A 17,712-nucleotide genomic window follows, 5' to 3' on the forward strand; every position below is an offset into this window, starting at 1 on the left:
GGTCGCAACATCCCCCAAAAACCCGAAGAGTAGAGTCGTGGCCCCTAGCCCTGCCAGTGTAGCAGAAATGATGATGGATGATGATGGCAGCAGCAGCCGTTCTTCTCTGCGTGAGTAGCTTAATGTTGTTCGTGTGTAATTTACGTTGAGTAGGCTAACCACATTATTAAATTAATGCATGTAAGGTGAACTAGCAAACACCGTCGTAGTTACATGTCTTCTTGTTGGATGGCAGATACTCCCTTCACCCTGGCCAAAAAGGCTAAAATGACCAAAGAAAAAGTGGAAAACAGCCAAACATGAGAGGTTTTTGGACAAAGTTTGTGTTTTCCATTGTTTAAGCACTGCTTCCAGCCAAGAGTGATGCCATAAATTCCCTATAGCTGCAGAAAAGGCTAACATTGTTATCTTTTTACAAAAAAACAGCTGAACATGAGAGGTTTTTGGACAAAGTTTGTGTTCTTGATTCTTTAAGCACCGGTTCGAGCACCGTTTAAGCACCAGCACCGTTTCAAAGTACCGGTTTGGTACTGGTATCAGATAAAACCTAAACGATACCCATCCCTATGTGGGGTACAGTGTGAAAAGACCAATCCGTGAGGCCCATCCCACAGCCAACAGGACCTAAATCTATCTCCGTAGACCTTGTAACAGGGCTTCCAGTATTTCCTAAGTAGTGAGACAGACTGCTTAAGATCAATACTTATTTATAGGAGCACCTGTAAATAATGCATGCAAAAAGCCCTTTGGTTAGGTAAAATGTAATGCAAGTGTAATTAGAAACCTTTCAGTTTTGATGAGGAGAAAGAAGCTCTGATGCATTCTTTGCATGGAAAATTTAATGGGGTTACTCAGCAATTATCTACATATACATTTTCCAGGAAATTCGGAAAAATGGTTCGGAACGTTCCATTGTTTTTCAAGTGAGAAAGAAATACAAAAGCCTAATAATGAGCACAACCTATAATTATTATAAATGTGATAATGTCTGCGTTATCCTGTGTTAAAGCACGTTGCCATACATGCTGGCTAGGTTTATGCTACATACATTAACATTATTAACATTGTTTGAGTTCTGCCCAGCTCATTGGATAATAACTAATCTAATAATCACAGGCACCAGCCATATAAATGAAAACATTTGCCTCTGAATGACTGACTGACTTTAGTTGTGTTTCTTTGTTGTGTTGTTGTTGTTTTTATGCTGCAGCCAACTACCAATCAAAACGTGGTCCATAAAGAGGCTCCTCATCAACTAAGATTTGGTTGGCTAATAATGGACACCCCTTATATTAGCTGTGATATTTATGCTTCTGAGATTCTTCCAAACAGTCCTGCCTTATCCTCTCTGCCTTTGCTCTAATGCCTGCATTGCTTTTCTGCCTTCTCAAATGCTGGATTATCGATCAATGTCTGTGGTTAGAGACATTAGCTTCCAGTGATGGAGGTCAGCATAATCTGATCTTGCCCTTTACTTTGTGAGATGGGCCCAGAAAAGCAAAGATTCAACATATTTGAAAACACACTAGTCTGGCTGTGGGTGACTTTCACTATACAGGCAAGAATTCACGTAACATATGATGAGATTTTTAATTTAAAAACAATAAATACATAAATAAAAATGAGCTAAAAACTATGGATGCCATTTTTACCAGGTATTTCATGACCATTACATTTTTTATTGACCAAAAAATATATATTTGTTTATAACATCCAGTGTTGAACCACCTACAGCTGATTCCTGCCTTACTCCACGTCTAGCTCAGGCTGTGACCTCAGAGGAGACTTTTTTTATTGTTTTTTAATTATTTATTTATTTATTTATATAATAAATTTTCAGTGAGCACTTGCTAGAGCCATTACGTCTGGAAAGAGGAAATGAATGCATGACGCAGCTGCTGTTTCTTCTCCATATTCATTCAGTATCTGTGCGCATGCATTCACTGAAGCACTGATGTGGCGTCCTCACAAGCATGCTGTGATGCGGTGGCTGAGGAACAGGAAAGCGTAACTGCAGCTTTTAGTGCAGACACGGAGACAGAGGGAAGCAGAACAGGATGGGGGGCTGATAAAGCAACGACAAGAGGAAAAGAGGTGAAGGACCACCCTCGTCGAGCATAACCGTTCGCAGGGAGCCTACCAAAGGGACCTACCCACACACACACACCATGACCAGGCAGCCAATCAGTGCGCTCACATCCTTGATCCATCCTCCCGCGTACAACTGCTCATCCATGGCTCTGCAAGCAGATGTGAGGTGATACAGTAGAAAGCGACTGTGAGAGCCACTTAGACTGAAAACACAAGCTCAGTGTGTGTTTTCTTTTTATTATTATTATTATTATTGTTATGTATAGGAAGGAAGGCAGTGATTTGACAATAGCTGGAATAATGAGCAGCTGGTTCAGTTTCTGTCAAGATATAAGCATTTAGTCAGCCTGGACATCCTGCGGCTTCCGAACAAGCATTTTAGCTTTACAAGTGTCTGTATCACTTTGGTTTGCTTGCATCGGAGACATTATGTCTCATTTGACTGACACTGGATGTGCTGCTTGAAAGATAAGGACGACGGGGATTTCGACATTTGGTGATGATGACAAAACATGTTGGATAAGTGACACTTTGACAACGGAACAAGGGAAGAGAGGCCATGAGAGCCAGGAGAGAGGCCAGGATGGTGTCTGCCTGTTCACCATGCACAAACATAAGGTCAGCTCTCATTTCTGTTACCGGTGTGCAGTTGCAGAATGTTTTCAGCCCTGGAGTTAAAGTGCAACAACCTCTATTCTTAATCCTAAACCGTAAAATAGTTTATAGCATTAGTATAAAGTATAAAATGTGTTAGCATAAAAAGGTGTTATGAAGTGTCAAACGGGCTGACTAACTGTATCTAGATGCATGTGTATGTGTGTGTATATATATATATGTGTGTGTGTGTGTGTGTGTGTGTGTGTATAAAATACATGGATAGCTACCTACGTATGTTCTCCTTAATCCAGATGTGCTCATTTAGCTATTTATTGTCTACAGAATTAAGTAATAATGTAGTGCTAATGTAGCCTCACTGACCAATTCACATGACCAAGATGGCCCTGACATTATTTCCCTGCTGTACCCTTTTCTGTTTGACCTTTGCTGAAAAACTGTCCAAAGCAGGTTTTTAAATGTCAATTGCTTTAGCTTTTTTTGTTCTTCTAAGTTGCTTTATTATTTAAATATTTTTATGAATGTCTTGCAGCTGTACACTAATATAAGGTTATGCATTTTTAGACATTGTACATTATGAAACATTGTTATACATGTAGATTCATAAATATAAGTTTAGTTCATATGATTACACAATGTGCTGCTGCAGGGACTACACTGTTTTCCATGTCTTTTGTAGGGTGGGGCTTGGGTTAAAATCACCATTAAACAACAACTTTTGGTCAGGTTTATCCTTTATATTTAATTGGGAGAAAGTGTCAGAGTGATTAATAAACACATTTCATTTTCCCTAACACTGATGAATGGCTACAGGGGTTTTGCAGAATAAATCACAATGTGCCTGTACAGTCGGCCTCTCACGCACACGCACAGCAGAGAGGATTTTCCAGCCGGCTTCTAAATCTCGGCTGTGATCTTTGCTGCCCAGATCCATTAAGGGCAATTTGGTTAGCTATACTTCGCCTGTCGACACGGATGCAGGACAGTCCTAGGGCTGTTTTAGGTTACCATCCTGTGATAAATACTCCTGGCAGGTATTACTGCACTACCTTTACATAACTGTCCCTTAGCTACTAAATGAATCACCAATAGATAAACATTAAAGATCAAGTGAAGTGGGAAAAAGAGGTCTTTTTGAAGCATTATTTTGGATTCATTCATTGTTGCAGTTAAATATTTTCAGTCACATTTCATGTCACAGGATATGTATCAAAATGGTATTTTAAGAATATTCAAATTTTAAAAAGCAATTTGTTAACAGTTAAATATTATGATATGAACTAAGCTGCAATTTATTAATATGCTGGGATAGTTGAAAGCTTGCAATATGCACACTGTAAATATTTAAGTGTCTCCACTAATATACATTCACAAATATCTTTTTTTTTTTAATTACATTTCAGGAATTTTTATGAAAACTAAATGGCATACCAGTTGCACATGCATTTCATTTTTCTTCCCTGTCATATACTTTGGCATGAACGTTTTTTTACTTATATATATGATATATAAATAAACATTGAATCACATTAACTTGTCGAAGATCAAAGTTCTACCAAAATTATAATTCATTTCAATTACATGTAGTTGTAAATTAAAACGCTAAAGCTTAATGAGGTACTGTTGTTCCTAACCACTCATACGTTGGAAATAGAGTTAAAATGTGTGGCTTTTCATATTTTCCTCCTAAAATGTGAGTTCTATGAGTTAATATGTTTGGATATCTCGGCACTGGTTAGAGATACAGTTTGATGCACTGTATAGGAAAATTCAAATCTTTTAGCAATGACTGTGAGGCTCAAATATCATTTTTAGCTGCTGAAGATAGTGACATGCAAAACGGACCTAAAAAGAAATTCTAGAGCTCTTTTAAAGCTTCTTTAAAAACATCTCTAAACCTTTATAAGTAAGAGGGGTTTTTTCCCCTCCAACCTGTATTTTGAGCCAGTTGTCACACTGAAGGTGATTCATTAAGTCCTCCTGTCTAAAGACAATCTAACTGTCACTGGCAAACCCGCTTACTGCTTTCGCGAAAGGTCTTGTTTTCATGCTGGGTGGACATCTGCCTCACTGTAGAGTTACACAAGGAGATATGCCATGCACATATGCCGCCTAATGGCATAAAAACTAAGTATAGACCTGTCTTTGTCTTTCATGAATCACTTTCAAGACAGGTTTTTTATTGACCGCAATCCAGTTATGATTTCTTTAAGTCCACCTATACAGTCTTATTACCGAGGCATTGGTTTGCAGGAGAATTGGATCTATGGTTTATTACATCTCAATATAGTAAACTGGGGCACTCAAAGTATTGTATGTAGGTAAGGATAAGCAGACAGGCAGCACAGACTGCAGTCACCCCTGTACATCCAGGTTTGAGGTTTTCACATCAACTTACAGAACATAGTGTATCTGTTTGAGTGGGCCATGTGTTTGCATTCAGTGGGACCTTGATGCTGACTAATCACAGGGCCTCTTTTGACTCACTGTGTGATTCACTTATACTCATCAGCAAATCAGTCCCACTGATGAATATATCACTGCCCCTGCACACCAACATTGCATTCATTTTTTTCTGCAGATATGCTGTATATGTTGTAGATGGAGAGCCAGCAGCACAGTTGTTTCAAATCATTATAAAAGTAACAATTACATAATTCGTGAGTAGTCTATTGATAACATTCTATAATCTATCAGTTATTTGTTGACACTTTCAAAAAAATGGCTTCATTGAGCCTAGGGTGGGTGACATTTTGAAGCTTTGTCTATTTAAATGTTTACAGTTTTCATTCAAAAACACTAAAATGATCATTCAACTGACAAAACAGATAGTTTTAGCAGCTCTGTTGAGTATCTCAAACTCAAGCTCCAGGGGTTTAGCTGTTTAGAGATGTAAACTCCAAAGATCTTAGATTAAATTCTCTGCAGAAGTTTGCTTTTCTTACATAGCCGCTTTTACTGGAAGCCTGCTTTTCAGGTTTTATAAATCAAGTGGTGTAATCTGTCTTCAATAAATTGCCTTCCTCCATCAGAGGCGTGATTGATTTTTCCTCTAGCTGTTCCAAAGTCAGTCTTGATTATTCTTGCTAAGGGGTTCCTTTTTCCTGTGCCCCGCACCTCTGAAAAAGTACCAAAAAACCCGCTGAAAGAATTTGACACTGTGCATTTATTTGACTCAAGGTAAGCTGCATTATACCGAAGCATTAGCTAAATAACCTCTATTCTGTATCTGCCGGTATTGCTCCAGTTAATCAATTTCTCTTGGTGAAAAAGTATCAAATTTGATTACCTCACTGACGGGCATTGGGTCTGTACAAAGTGTTGCACAGCTGAAGGAAGCTGCTGGGAAGCTCAGTCATGGGCAAAAACAGTGGGAAGCCATAGCCCTGACTCAGGAGGCAAATGTATTGCAGCATAATACATTTGTATTATGTATTTGCTACATAGATGGAGGAGTGATTGAGAGCCTCTGATCACCATAATTCATGCATACACTGTCTTGAGTCACTGGCAGCAGTTGAGTTAGCAAACTACCCAGTAATATATTGATTTATTTATTTAATGCAGATTAAAATGTATATGTAAATAAATGAGCATTCGCAAATTTTTATTATATGCTGATTTTATTGGAAATAGACAGAATATTAACCAAAAATCCAGAAAAAAAATACATCACATGAAAGTTATGAATTAATTTGCCATTTGAGTGACATAAGTATTTGTGCGCTTTCTTTCGAGCCTTCTCTGAATCATTTAGATGTTTGCAGTCAAACTGAAGACTGGGCTGTACATGTGCCTTCTTAAGCACAGGGACCTGCAAGATTTCAGTCCATTATGTTGTGTGTGTGTTACCAGTGTTCTTGGTGACTGTACCCATATGGAAAAGAAATAGTAAAAACATATATGATTTACTCATGAAAGTGGCCACTTTCTCTTTACTTTCATATATTTTTTTAGTAAGTATACAAAACATACAAGTTTCATTGTATAATTTTTCAAGGGATCTTATATGTGTTTTCACTCTTGTATTCTTTTCATACAAGTTTTATACAAGAACAATAAAAACTTTATAAGATTTATATATATATCTTTTCCATATGGGTAGTCCCAACTCACTTTAGATTATTAACAAGCTCTTCTTGTGTGGTTTTGGGCTAATCCACCACTTTTCTCATGGTTATACTCAGCCTACGAGGCACGATCTTCCATGAAGCTCCAGATTCAATTTCTTTTCATTTCCGAATAATCTCCCAAACAGCACTTCTTGCTGATGGTCTTGTAGCCCATTCAACCTTCTTTTGCAGGTCTAAGGTCTTGTCCCTGACGTCCTTTGACAGAAAAATCTGAGAATGGAAGAAGCGGATTTTGTGAGCAGGTGTGCTTAAATACAGTAGATCAGCGGTCCCCAACCCCTGTGCCAGTCCGTGAGTCGTTGAGCCTTGGATGTGAAAATTATGGTTTTCAGGGTTTTTATCGTTAACTTGGTTTCCCTGCGTCTTTTCCCGTGTTGTAGTTGTCTTATTTTGAAAGAAATATTTACACGTTACCATAGCAACCAGAGAGCATTAAAGGGCAGAGAGGAGGATGTTACTCTCAATTTTGTTGGCGCATTTTCAAGAGCACGCTGCTAATAAAGTTACACAATTACACAGTGAATTCACGTTTATTATTATATTTGCAAGATACCACAGTTTTTGTCTTGGTCATTAAAATGTTCCGTGGCACAAAAAAGGTTGGGGACCGCTGCAGTAGATGAGATCAGAAGCATCTGTTGTTGAGTAATTGACTGATTGATTGTAATGGAAGCCAGATTTCCAGCTTTCTTGTAGGACATCAAATACTTATTTCACTCAATGACATGAAAATTAATGCCTAACTTTTATGTAATGGTGTTCTTCTTCTGACTGGTTGGTTGATGTTCTGTCTCCATTAAAATGAAAAACCATAAAAATTAGAAAAATTAGAAATTCAGCAGGAGATAATTATTTCCCTGAAGTTATTTTAAATTCCCTAAATTGGATGTTTAGCAGCTGATATCAGGACATATTAAGTCCCTTAGGCCTTGAAATTTGAGTCCAAGTGCTCACAAGTAACCACAGTGAAATAGCTGAGAGTGAGTTTCTTGGCCGTCTTGAGACCAAGATCTGCTTTGTTACTCGTGAAAAGGTCATCTTGCCCATCTACAGAAACCACAACACATAAAAGGTTGCATTTAGTTCAACCATCCAGAGGATCATATTATAAATATTCTTCTCATTTACTCTTCTCTACCTTTACTGATAGGCCAAGCAAAAGAAGTGGAAGAAACTGATATGGAAACCTCAAAGGTAGGATGTATCTCAAAAGACACACACAGCAGTGATATTGTGTGGCAGTTTGGGTGTGAGTCATGTCTTTAAGGACAAACAGTACTTTCTAGCACATCATGCAGTCCTTCATTCTCTAAATGTACTTGCCTATAATATCATGTTTTTAATTAAAAAAAAAATACTTTCTTAACATAAAGACCTGCAAGTTATTACCTCTGAAAATGCCATGCTCAGGTCCACCAAGAGAGGGCACTGTTTTGACATGTCTTAAATCCCAAGATGCATTTCTGCCTTCCATCAGCCTCTTATGGTCCTCAGATTTCACAGTGAGGAAGATCCAGGAGCAAAACTGCTGTTGCATCATTTAACAATCATCCTGATCCTGATCATCATTTCAGGAGCGCAACCCAGTTATGTGAAACTGTGCTTGTTCTTGCATCCAGAATCTAACTACCCAAAAGCCTCGCTGAAAGGACATGGCTGTAGGCAAACTGGAAAGATTAAAAAAGAAGTTACACGCCACTGATTATGCAATATCAGTTTATTAGTGAAGCGAGGTTTTACTCAGCCTGTCTATAATTGCGCAGTATCTTCTATCTTATTTCCTAGTGTTTTGGGAGTCACTCACTCAGGACTAAATGTCAGAATATCTTTGTTCCAGTTCTGCTTCTTGATTAACTTTCTCTCGAGAGTCCTTTCCTGGCACCGCTGTATCCCATTCTTATCCAGTTTATAATAAAATTTCACGAGTGCTTAAAGCATGTACCGTACATCAGAATCAATTCCCTGCACATGATTATTACCAGCAGGAGATTATGTTGTGAATAACACCGTACGTTTCTAACGACCAAGCTGATTTTTATGAAAGTTAGTCGGAGCATTTGCGAAGAAATTCCTCATAACACTAAGTCATTAGAGGACTCTGTCCCTCTCCCTTGAATTTGACTGTATTGATGTAATCCACTGTTTCCAGTTTTCACCCACAAAATAGGCTTGTTGCGTAAATAAAAGAAAGATGAAAAAAGAATTGAGAGGAGTGCATCAATGCAAAATTGAGACCTTGTTGTTGCTTTGTCACCATGAGTGACACAGATCAGTTGTGTGGCTCAAAATAGCTCAAACGTAGTTGTTGAATGCCTTATTGACGACAGCGGCATAGCAACAAGTAGTACACAGTGTATGTGTGTGTGTGTGTGTGCTCAGGTGGGCCTTAGCATTTTGTTTCACGGACTACATCTGCGTGTTTATGTGAAGAAAGCACCCAAGGTCCACATGTGGCCCTGAAGCAGCAGTTTGGACTGCTTCTGATGGTAGCAGGGTCGTCTCTGGCAACAGCCCTGACTGACTAGAAGTGAGGGTTGTCGGGGAGGGGTCAGTCAATATCTCTTCACCCAATACCTTATCTCGCCACTGCTCTATAGCCAGAGTCCTTTCATATAAAAATAGCATCCCTCACTCAGCCTTCAAGCTTTTGCTTCAGAGCGGACGAGTGTTTGCACGTCATTGGCACTTAAATACCACTGATAAACGCGCTAATGTAGACCGAACGCCATCATAGGGTGGACACTAGACTTCAAGTTAAGTTAAACCCAAGCAAGGACATGAGCAAGAGCATGAAGACACAGATGGGTTATTCTTTCACTCATTGGGGCCTCTGAGTGTTTCCAATGTTGAATGAGCTCTCTGACAAAACCTCATCTGATTGTGCTGGCGTCCACACCACGGCATTTCTCACTTCTTAAAGACAAGGTCATCTGGACCTTTTTCATACACAGACACAAAGAAAGATGTTGGTGACAGTGAGAAGGTTTTTGATATTCATACCAAAACAAATCAAGTACTGATAATAAAAAAAGGAACAGAGCTACTTTAATCTTGGGTATATATAATGAAATATTACTTTCCAGTAAATGGAAAGCACGGCTTCCCCAGACGACTCTTTGACATTTCTGTCCTTAGACAAAAGTGTCAGCAATGCAGTGTTACAGCAGCAGCTAAAACCTATACCGTACACTACTGGATGTGGACTAGATCTGGAGAGATCAGCGAAACCCGATCTGTGTCATGACATCATTTTTCTGAATGGCGCATCTGTGTATTTGAGGAGCTCAGGGTCATGGAAGTGATGAGTCACTGATGTGGTGCATTAGAGAGTAGACGTTACACTTTTCTGTTTTTTTCTGCTGGTAACTAAATGACATCATGATTAGTGAATTCAATTGTTTGAACCTCAAGGAGTCACGATTTGTGAAGTCAAGCGTTTCAGACCTCTCACGCAATTTATTCCTTCAAAGGTCAATGCACTTCATTAAAAGCCTCTTAAAAGTTGCCAGGTAGCTGCATTTCAGCCAAAAGAGGTGTATTTTAACATCATGTGTTAGCATAAGTTTCCAAGCTAAAATGCTTTTTCTGCTCCATCCATTAGTCAGCTGTACCATGGATGGATGGATGGATGGATGGATGGATGGATGGATGGATAGATAATCCCTAAAAAGAAAAATTTAGGTTGGAGGCACTTCTCCGTTCTAAACACATATAGAGATCCATAAGAGATATAAGATATATATATATTATTTTTTTTTTATAAACTACACAAGAAAAAAGAAAGTGTAAGTCAGGGGTTTTCAAAAAGATTGAATATCAGTATCACGTTCCACAATTTTATGAGTGAGGCTGCCAATAAATGAAGCAGCATTGAAGTTTATCATAAGCATCTTCTTAAAGTACTCAGGATGGGAGACGAGCAGAGCTCACACAGTGGCTGCTAAAATCATTTTAAGCATCATTAGCAGCTTACAGCGGGAAGGAGATTGAAGACCAAGCACAGTAGTTTAGTTAGTAGTAAATATATTACATAAATATATTACAAGGTGTCAGTTTGCAATTTGAAGATGTTTGAAACACTCTCAGTAATGACCTGAGGAAATATATAATTTTTACTGATGGGAATGACTGAGTGACACCATCAGATGTCCTCCATTCACACTGTTAGTGGGAGTGGAGCTGCCATCGATCAATTTTATGAAAAGTTAATCAAGAAGTACAATGGGCCCAGATCTGTGCACAAATCACGCTTAAAGGTTTTTTGCACACAAATCAATGATTTATCAATATTTTTTTCAGACCAAAATTTGTTCTTATTTTCCCCAAAAAATGTCCCTCTGACCAGTGAAGGCGTGGCAGGCTTAAGACATGCAAAGTATTAAGTGTTCAACAGGAATGCTGCTACTAGTATTTTCTTGTTATTGTTATTGTTGTTGCCTTTTGGTCATTTTTTCAATGCTGCCTAAAAGACCATAAACCACAAAGTGCTTAGAATTGCAACTAAATAAAGCAAAAAAACACTGAATATCAGAAAACCAAACACTAAAAGGAAACATGTAGACTTTTATCTTTTCATTTAAATCTATTCCAGTATTCCTTATCTGATCTCACCCTATGTTAAATTGTCTATTGTCTAATAGTCTAATTTTTTGGCACTATCCCAGGGAAGCTGGAGAAACTGGATTTTCCTTTTCCCCTATTGCAGGGAGTTTCTCATCTCCAACTGACAGATCACGCACTCTTTTGTCCTCCACCTGTTTTCTTCTTTTACTTGTAGTCTGTTAGTCTCTTCTTACCTTTCGTTTTCTCACTTTTTGTTTTTTACTACCACAGTATCTGTTTAATTTTAAAAGATCCTCAGATCCTCTGTTATTTTAGCCTGAGCCATGCTTTTTCATTTGTTTGTTTTATTTTATTTTATTTGTTTTGTTTTGTTTTGTTTTTACTCTCATTACTCCCATGGAACCACTTTTGTAACCTTTGTCTTCTCTGACTTCCTCTTTGGACACAATAGTTTTAGTTCTGCTAGTCTGCTTCACATATATGTAGCTTGCACAACACTGTTGGTTCAGAATGAATCTGATGTACTAACAAGTGCACAGTGGTAAGAACAAAATAGGCTGGTATGCACATAATTTTGCGTGCACACTTTTTTGTGCAGGGTAGGAAAGTTTCCATGCACATGTTTGTAAATGAAGGCCAATATCTCAAAACCACGATTAAGCTTTACTGAAGCTAAAAAATTGGACTAGTCTACCCATATTGTTTAAAAGCTGTTACCTTACAAACTAGGCTATTTCCATGTGTTTGGGGCTATTTATAAAATATTCAAACTGGTGTTATTTTTCACTATGTTTTGCTGAAGAACAGTGAAATGATTTGAAATGAAATTATGGATAAAATCCAGATTTAGATCATAAAAGAAAAAGAACTACAACTCTACCAGACTCCAGCTACCATGTTACTGTTTATAATGTGTTGTCTACTTACTAATCCTCAAGCCTACACCCACGTTGTTGTTTAGGTTTTTAATCCCAAAATCCCGTTCTCCTCCTTTTCTCGTCTTTGTTTAGTAATTATGGATGTGTGCGTTGCAGGTTTGTTTTAAAAGAAACATCGACCCATTTCCATCTTGCTTGTTTCAGCAGAAACAGGAAGTGGAAGGCTGTTTTTTGGGGGGGGGTTTAAAGAGTGCTTTAATGTCAGCACGTGCAGTACTTTGTTCTTTTATTCATGGCACACGTGCCAAGCAGGCAGAAGGCCATCTGTACTTTACTTTATCACTTTGTGGGTCAACCTGATATTGAACGTGACGACTGTCACTTTGCAGTGTTGCTTGATTCTTGCCATTAAACATAAACATATTTTACCATTGGATCAGTCTGGTTTTCCTTACACTACTTTTATTTTTATGTCAGTGTTGGCCGTCTGCATATTGTCTCTTTTGTCCTCCTCGGTGCGATGCCTGCTGCTTGTGTGTTTTCAACAGAATATTAAATTTCACTAAGCCACCCTGAGCTGATGTTTGTTGTGTGCTGTTGTCCGATGTTTGCATCTGTTCAGACTTATTCTTACTGTGAGACGTTGGCTGTGTCCCCGGCTTATCTGTTGCTTCTGTTAGTCGTGCATGTCAGCTTGCATCGCTGTGTCATCATCTCATCTCAACATCGCTCATGTGACTTAAGTGTTTTATTCATTCCTCTTCACATTATAATCATGAACGTTTAGTAACGTTTGAGTTCACATACTGACGTTTTATTCCAAATATAATGTTTGTATCTGTTTGTCTTTTTTCTTCTTCCTTCAAACAGCAAACTACAACGAAATGCTATTGTTGATGTGTACCCACGTGCATATACGATGTACGCCTGTGTTTGCGAGCTGTAAAAGTGTGCTCTCTCTCCCCACGCTGTGACCTTGGGAACTCAGATTATCCAACATGGTCAGTTAATCGATAAACAAAACTGTCAGCTGGTCACGTGACCACCAATTCCCCCTCTGTGGTCACAGAGTAAAGATGAACGTGGGAGGGTCATCCATATTGACAGAAACCAGTGCGAGAGTAATCCATTCTCAGCTTCAGAGTAAGAAATGCCCTGCGGGCAGAATGAGTGAGTCACACTCACCACACCATCCAATCCCACAAGGCAGTGTAGAGGGATTAATGCAGATTATCTGCCAATGCTATTCTTAGATATAAATGAAAAATCTCTGGATCAGATTATGGTTCAAGGAATGCTAAAAACGAAGCTGAGAAATCACATGACCAGTGTTTTGCAGACTTACAAGGACCTACTATCCGTAACGCCTATTCAATAAAATACTGTATTAGTGTAAATAAACATAAAATTTTATGTCTTTGGGTGAAAAAAGGAAATGTTGAACACATTATTTATTTAACATTTAAAGTTTATTTTAGAGTTTATCCTGACAATAAGTCATTTTTCCTGATCCCATATTGAATACTTTTATAATAACACTTTATCTGAACATAACAAATATTTTTCTGCAGAAGACTCAGCTACTCAGTGACCAGCAGGTGGCGTCGGTGAGAGTCAAACAGTCAGTGACTGTTTGAGTCTTCACCAGAGGAGCTGTCCTTTCAGCACCCGTGTCTCCTGTGTCTGAGCTCAAGCCCTGTCAAGATTCAAACTACAGATACACACGAAGAAACCTGTGATATAGAAAAATCAATGAAGTTTACAAAGGCAGCAGAACTAGTAAAATGTCACAGAGACCCATCTGGTGATAGTGACAGAAATGAGCAATGCATGCTCCATGTTGCAGTTGCTTTACAATAGCTGGGTTCTGCTTTCATTAAAGACTGAAAGCCTTGGCAGGTGACATCTCACTCCCTAATCTGTGAAAGACTCCCTGGAATTTTCCAGAAATCATGACCACCACTAATCTTACATGGAACATATTCACATCATTATTTTTTTCATTATTTTTATTCTTTTATTTATTTAGTTCCCTGGTTTTTTTTTTAGCAGTCTAAAATAAGGTGTGCACCATATGGCCACTGTGTGAGATGAGTCTTTTTATTTGAATGAAGTTCAAGCTCTCACAGCTTTATCCTGGGAGAGCGATTAGAGTGCTCTCACCTCACTTCCTTCCCTCTTTTCCTTTCCTCACTTTTTGCCCCTTTCTCCACAGTCCTATTGCATTCACATTAGCTGCAAATGCTGGCTAACAGTAGAGAAAGAGGCTGTCCATCTGTCTGCTCTTGCCCACTCCTGGTGAAGCGATGAAAGTTGCACTCACTGAGCGTTGTCACCGTGAGAGTTTTTCATGATAAAAGTAATCACAGTGGGGTCTGGGGGCCTTTTGAGAGTGAGCAGCTGCTGTCTATTTCCTCTTTTAGTCATGGAGCACAATTTGCAATCCTCTGAGATAAGACATGCTCAAATGTGCAAAGATGAATTTATGCTGCTGACATATTATAGACATTAGAAATTATTTGCCAGACTACTGTAAAATAATGTATAGCAGCTCAGTATCATTCACAAAACCGCAAAAAAATATAGATTTTCAAAAATCTTGCATGCTTATGTTATTCAGCACTTCTTAATGTGTGCATTAGCAACCACATACACTCACAGTAATCCACCAGTTAGCAAGCTCCATCCAGAGACGGTGTATGGGTGCATGATGTAGACACAGATACCTGCTAAGTAACGTGTTAAATATTAGAAGCGATGAAGGTTAACGGATTTAACACAATATGCGTTCCCAAATACTCGATATAGAGATACAAGTTCTAGACTCACATCTGAGTAGATTATGATGTTGTTCCCTCTCTCCTACATATAACTTCTGATTTGTTACAGTTCAGAGCATGATTGCATTGCCATAAATAGATGAGTTGTTATACTCCGCTGCCACGGCTCATACTTTAATCAGAAATCTCTGTGGCGTTAATGCAGCATTATAGCAACACAGGAGTTTTCTATGTGTGTAGCGAGGTGTTGGCTTAGAACTGTCTTTAACTTTGGCCTACTGGCTGTGACTGGAGCATATTAATGTTATTCGCAGACTGAAGTACTCAATTTATCTGTATTATCTGCGTGCTATCATTTTATTTATTGGTCAGGCATGTGCTCACTCACGTGGCAACATCTACATTTTAGAAATCAAAGTGAGTGATTGAAGGTCAGTGGCTCAGGCTGAGTTCAATAATAACTTATTATAACGAAACTGTGCTTTAATAAAATTGCTTACACAGTTTAACCATAGGTTGTGATAATAAAACAAATGTATTCAAACAACAGAAAAAGACATCTCTCCAAAACAAACACGTTTCAGTAAAATAAGAGGTCTACATTCGAATCAGAGTACTTTATTAATAATTGAGGAAATTATTAGAATTGTTATTCTAGATCTTTAGAGCATGTGTGTGTTGCATCTGTTATGGTATTAGTCACCCCTAATGAGGTGTAATTCGTGTGCAGTGCTTTAAGAAGATTAAACAGGAAGAATGGGCTGCACCTTCACCCAGCGTCGGTGCTAAAGTCAGTCATAGTTTTTGATTACAGCTTCTGTTAAAGTGAATGATCAGCTGCTCTCTGAACCCTGTGGCCTCAAGTGATCCAGGGAAGAGATAAACGGCTACTTCTGTGTTCAGTGGACCGCAAACTTGAAAGCACGAAATACTCAGCCATTTGTTTATGTGTCCTTTTTTTGTATTAGTGGCCTTTGCTATATTTTACAGCCATTCAATGGTTGCGAGGCACAGACTGTAGTTCAAAGATGAGCGAGACAGATTTGTCACTCCACATTTCTGGATATTTTCTTCAGAAAGTTGAGTTATCATTTATAGATCGTCAACCTGCTGCTCACTGATATAGTTTAAGATTAAAATGACTGACCTCACTGAGCTCAGTGTTATGATGTTCATGCGCTAAGCCTAACGGGGCGGAAATAATAACATATGATTCTGAAGGGGACCAATCACCCTTTTTCTCAAATATCCTCAAAATGTCCCCGCCGTTTGTTGGTAATTTAATTAAAAGCTTTTGCTTTTACTACTACCACGCACCAGTGCCTGAAAAATAATGAGCAAATGGAATCATAAATTCCCATAACTTAAATATACTCTAGTTTTTTGAGTGGTTTGTTGCTTTAGCTTAGCAGAAGCTGCTGCTAAAAAAGCCACGTGTAGGTATAATAAATGTCAAACACTGCACTTCTCTACAGTGTATTTAAAAATAAAACTACAAATTTTTTGGAAAACTAGAATAACAGCATAATACACTCACTGGCTACGTTGGATAGTTCCCATTATTTGTTGACTGGGCAGTTATTGCTGACAGACTTATGAACCCAGCACCCAGAACTATCCCCCCCACCAATTAGGGCTGTTTGATTTAAAGTCAAGTTACTGCAGTTATAAAACACTTACTAGCCAACTAAGCAAACTGAGTTACCATGAAGGCCATCGGATTCATCATGTGTGCAGGCCACATAGCTATAAACACAAGTACCCCACTACACTCAATGCATTAAGAGATTAACAGGGTTAGCCGCTGACACAGATCAGGGGTGGAGACGAGTACGAGAGGAAAGAATTGCAGCAGGTTCCCTCAAATAATGCTGTTCTTGTATAGTCGGAGTTGAGCACAGGGGTAAATGCAAAGAGGATGTTGTGGCACGAGCCTACCACCCTGCTCTAGCCCTCTCTGCTAGGCTAGTTATGCTTATCTTGGAGAGAAATAGAGAAAGAGAGCCATCTAGGGAAAAGGACAGAGAGAACAGGAGGGAGGGGGAGGGAGGGTAGAGATCCTGCGCCTGCTCATAGTGAGCACAGCAAGTGCAGCTTTCATCCGCAGCGGAGGCTGAGGCAGAGAGAGTTAGAGTGAGCGAACAGAAGCTCGAAGCGACAGTGTGCGAGCCTGATTGAAAGCCGACCAGGCTTTAAAGAAAGGAGCAGCAACTAGCCATGTTGGCTTTTATTTGCAATCACTAGCCCTCGTGCTTCTGCTGCATGCTGCAGCTTGCTTTGCGAATGTTGCAGTGCAGGTCACCTCCTTCTCTTTTGGGAAAAATGAGGAACCCCAGGGAGGTGTGAATTTCTGGCACAAGTGCTCAGCACTGCGGCATCTTGGTCCGAGAGAAGGAATGTAGCAGAGAGGTTGGAGAAAGCCGAGAGGATCATCCATCCAGACTTCGGTTCCCGACCATCCGTCAGCCTGTGCGTGTCTCTCTTCCCTTCTTCTCCCTGTGCATCTCTCCTGGTCTGTGTATGGGAGGTGAGGCACTGGCAGGCTGTCAGTCAGCATGCGGCGGTGTGAACGGGCAGCCCAGTGCCCACAACACGCTATGGATATCAGACACTCCTCGCTGTACTAATGAAAGGCTTCAAGCTCGCCTGGTA

General features: G+C 39.2%; 1 protein-coding gene across 16 annotated transcripts in view; it reads left to right on the plus strand.

Moving 5' to 3' along the window:
- gramd1bb (GRAM domain containing 1Bb) overlaps positions 1-17,712 on the plus strand; it is a 116,138-nt gene that overhangs the window by 65,622 nt on the left and 32,804 nt on the right. Inside the window, exons 1-2 of one of the 16 annotated variants that reach the window (XM_042222562.1) lie at positions 478-2,709; positions 7,990-17,709. The exons of 11 other annotated variants lie outside the window; for them this stretch is intronic. In XM_042222562.1, the coding sequence (XP_042078496.1) occupies positions 17,687-17,709 (23 nt within the window). In that variant the 5' untranslated portion in view covers positions 478-2,709; positions 7,990-17,686. Of the gene's footprint in view, positions 1-477; positions 2,710-6,741; positions 17,710-17,712 lie in introns of those variants that run through there. 4 more of the 16 variants (XM_042222559.1, XM_042222561.1, XM_042222560.1 and 1 more) reach the window with 4 other exon arrangements.

Source organism: Haplochromis burtoni, unplaced genomic scaffold (assembly GCF_018398535.1).
Source record: "Haplochromis burtoni strain Fernald_Lab_line unplaced genomic scaffold, NCSU_Asbu1 Contig_88, whole genome shotgun sequence".
Classification (NCBI taxonomy): Eukaryota; Metazoa; Chordata; class Actinopteri; order Cichliformes; family Cichlidae; genus Haplochromis; species Haplochromis burtoni.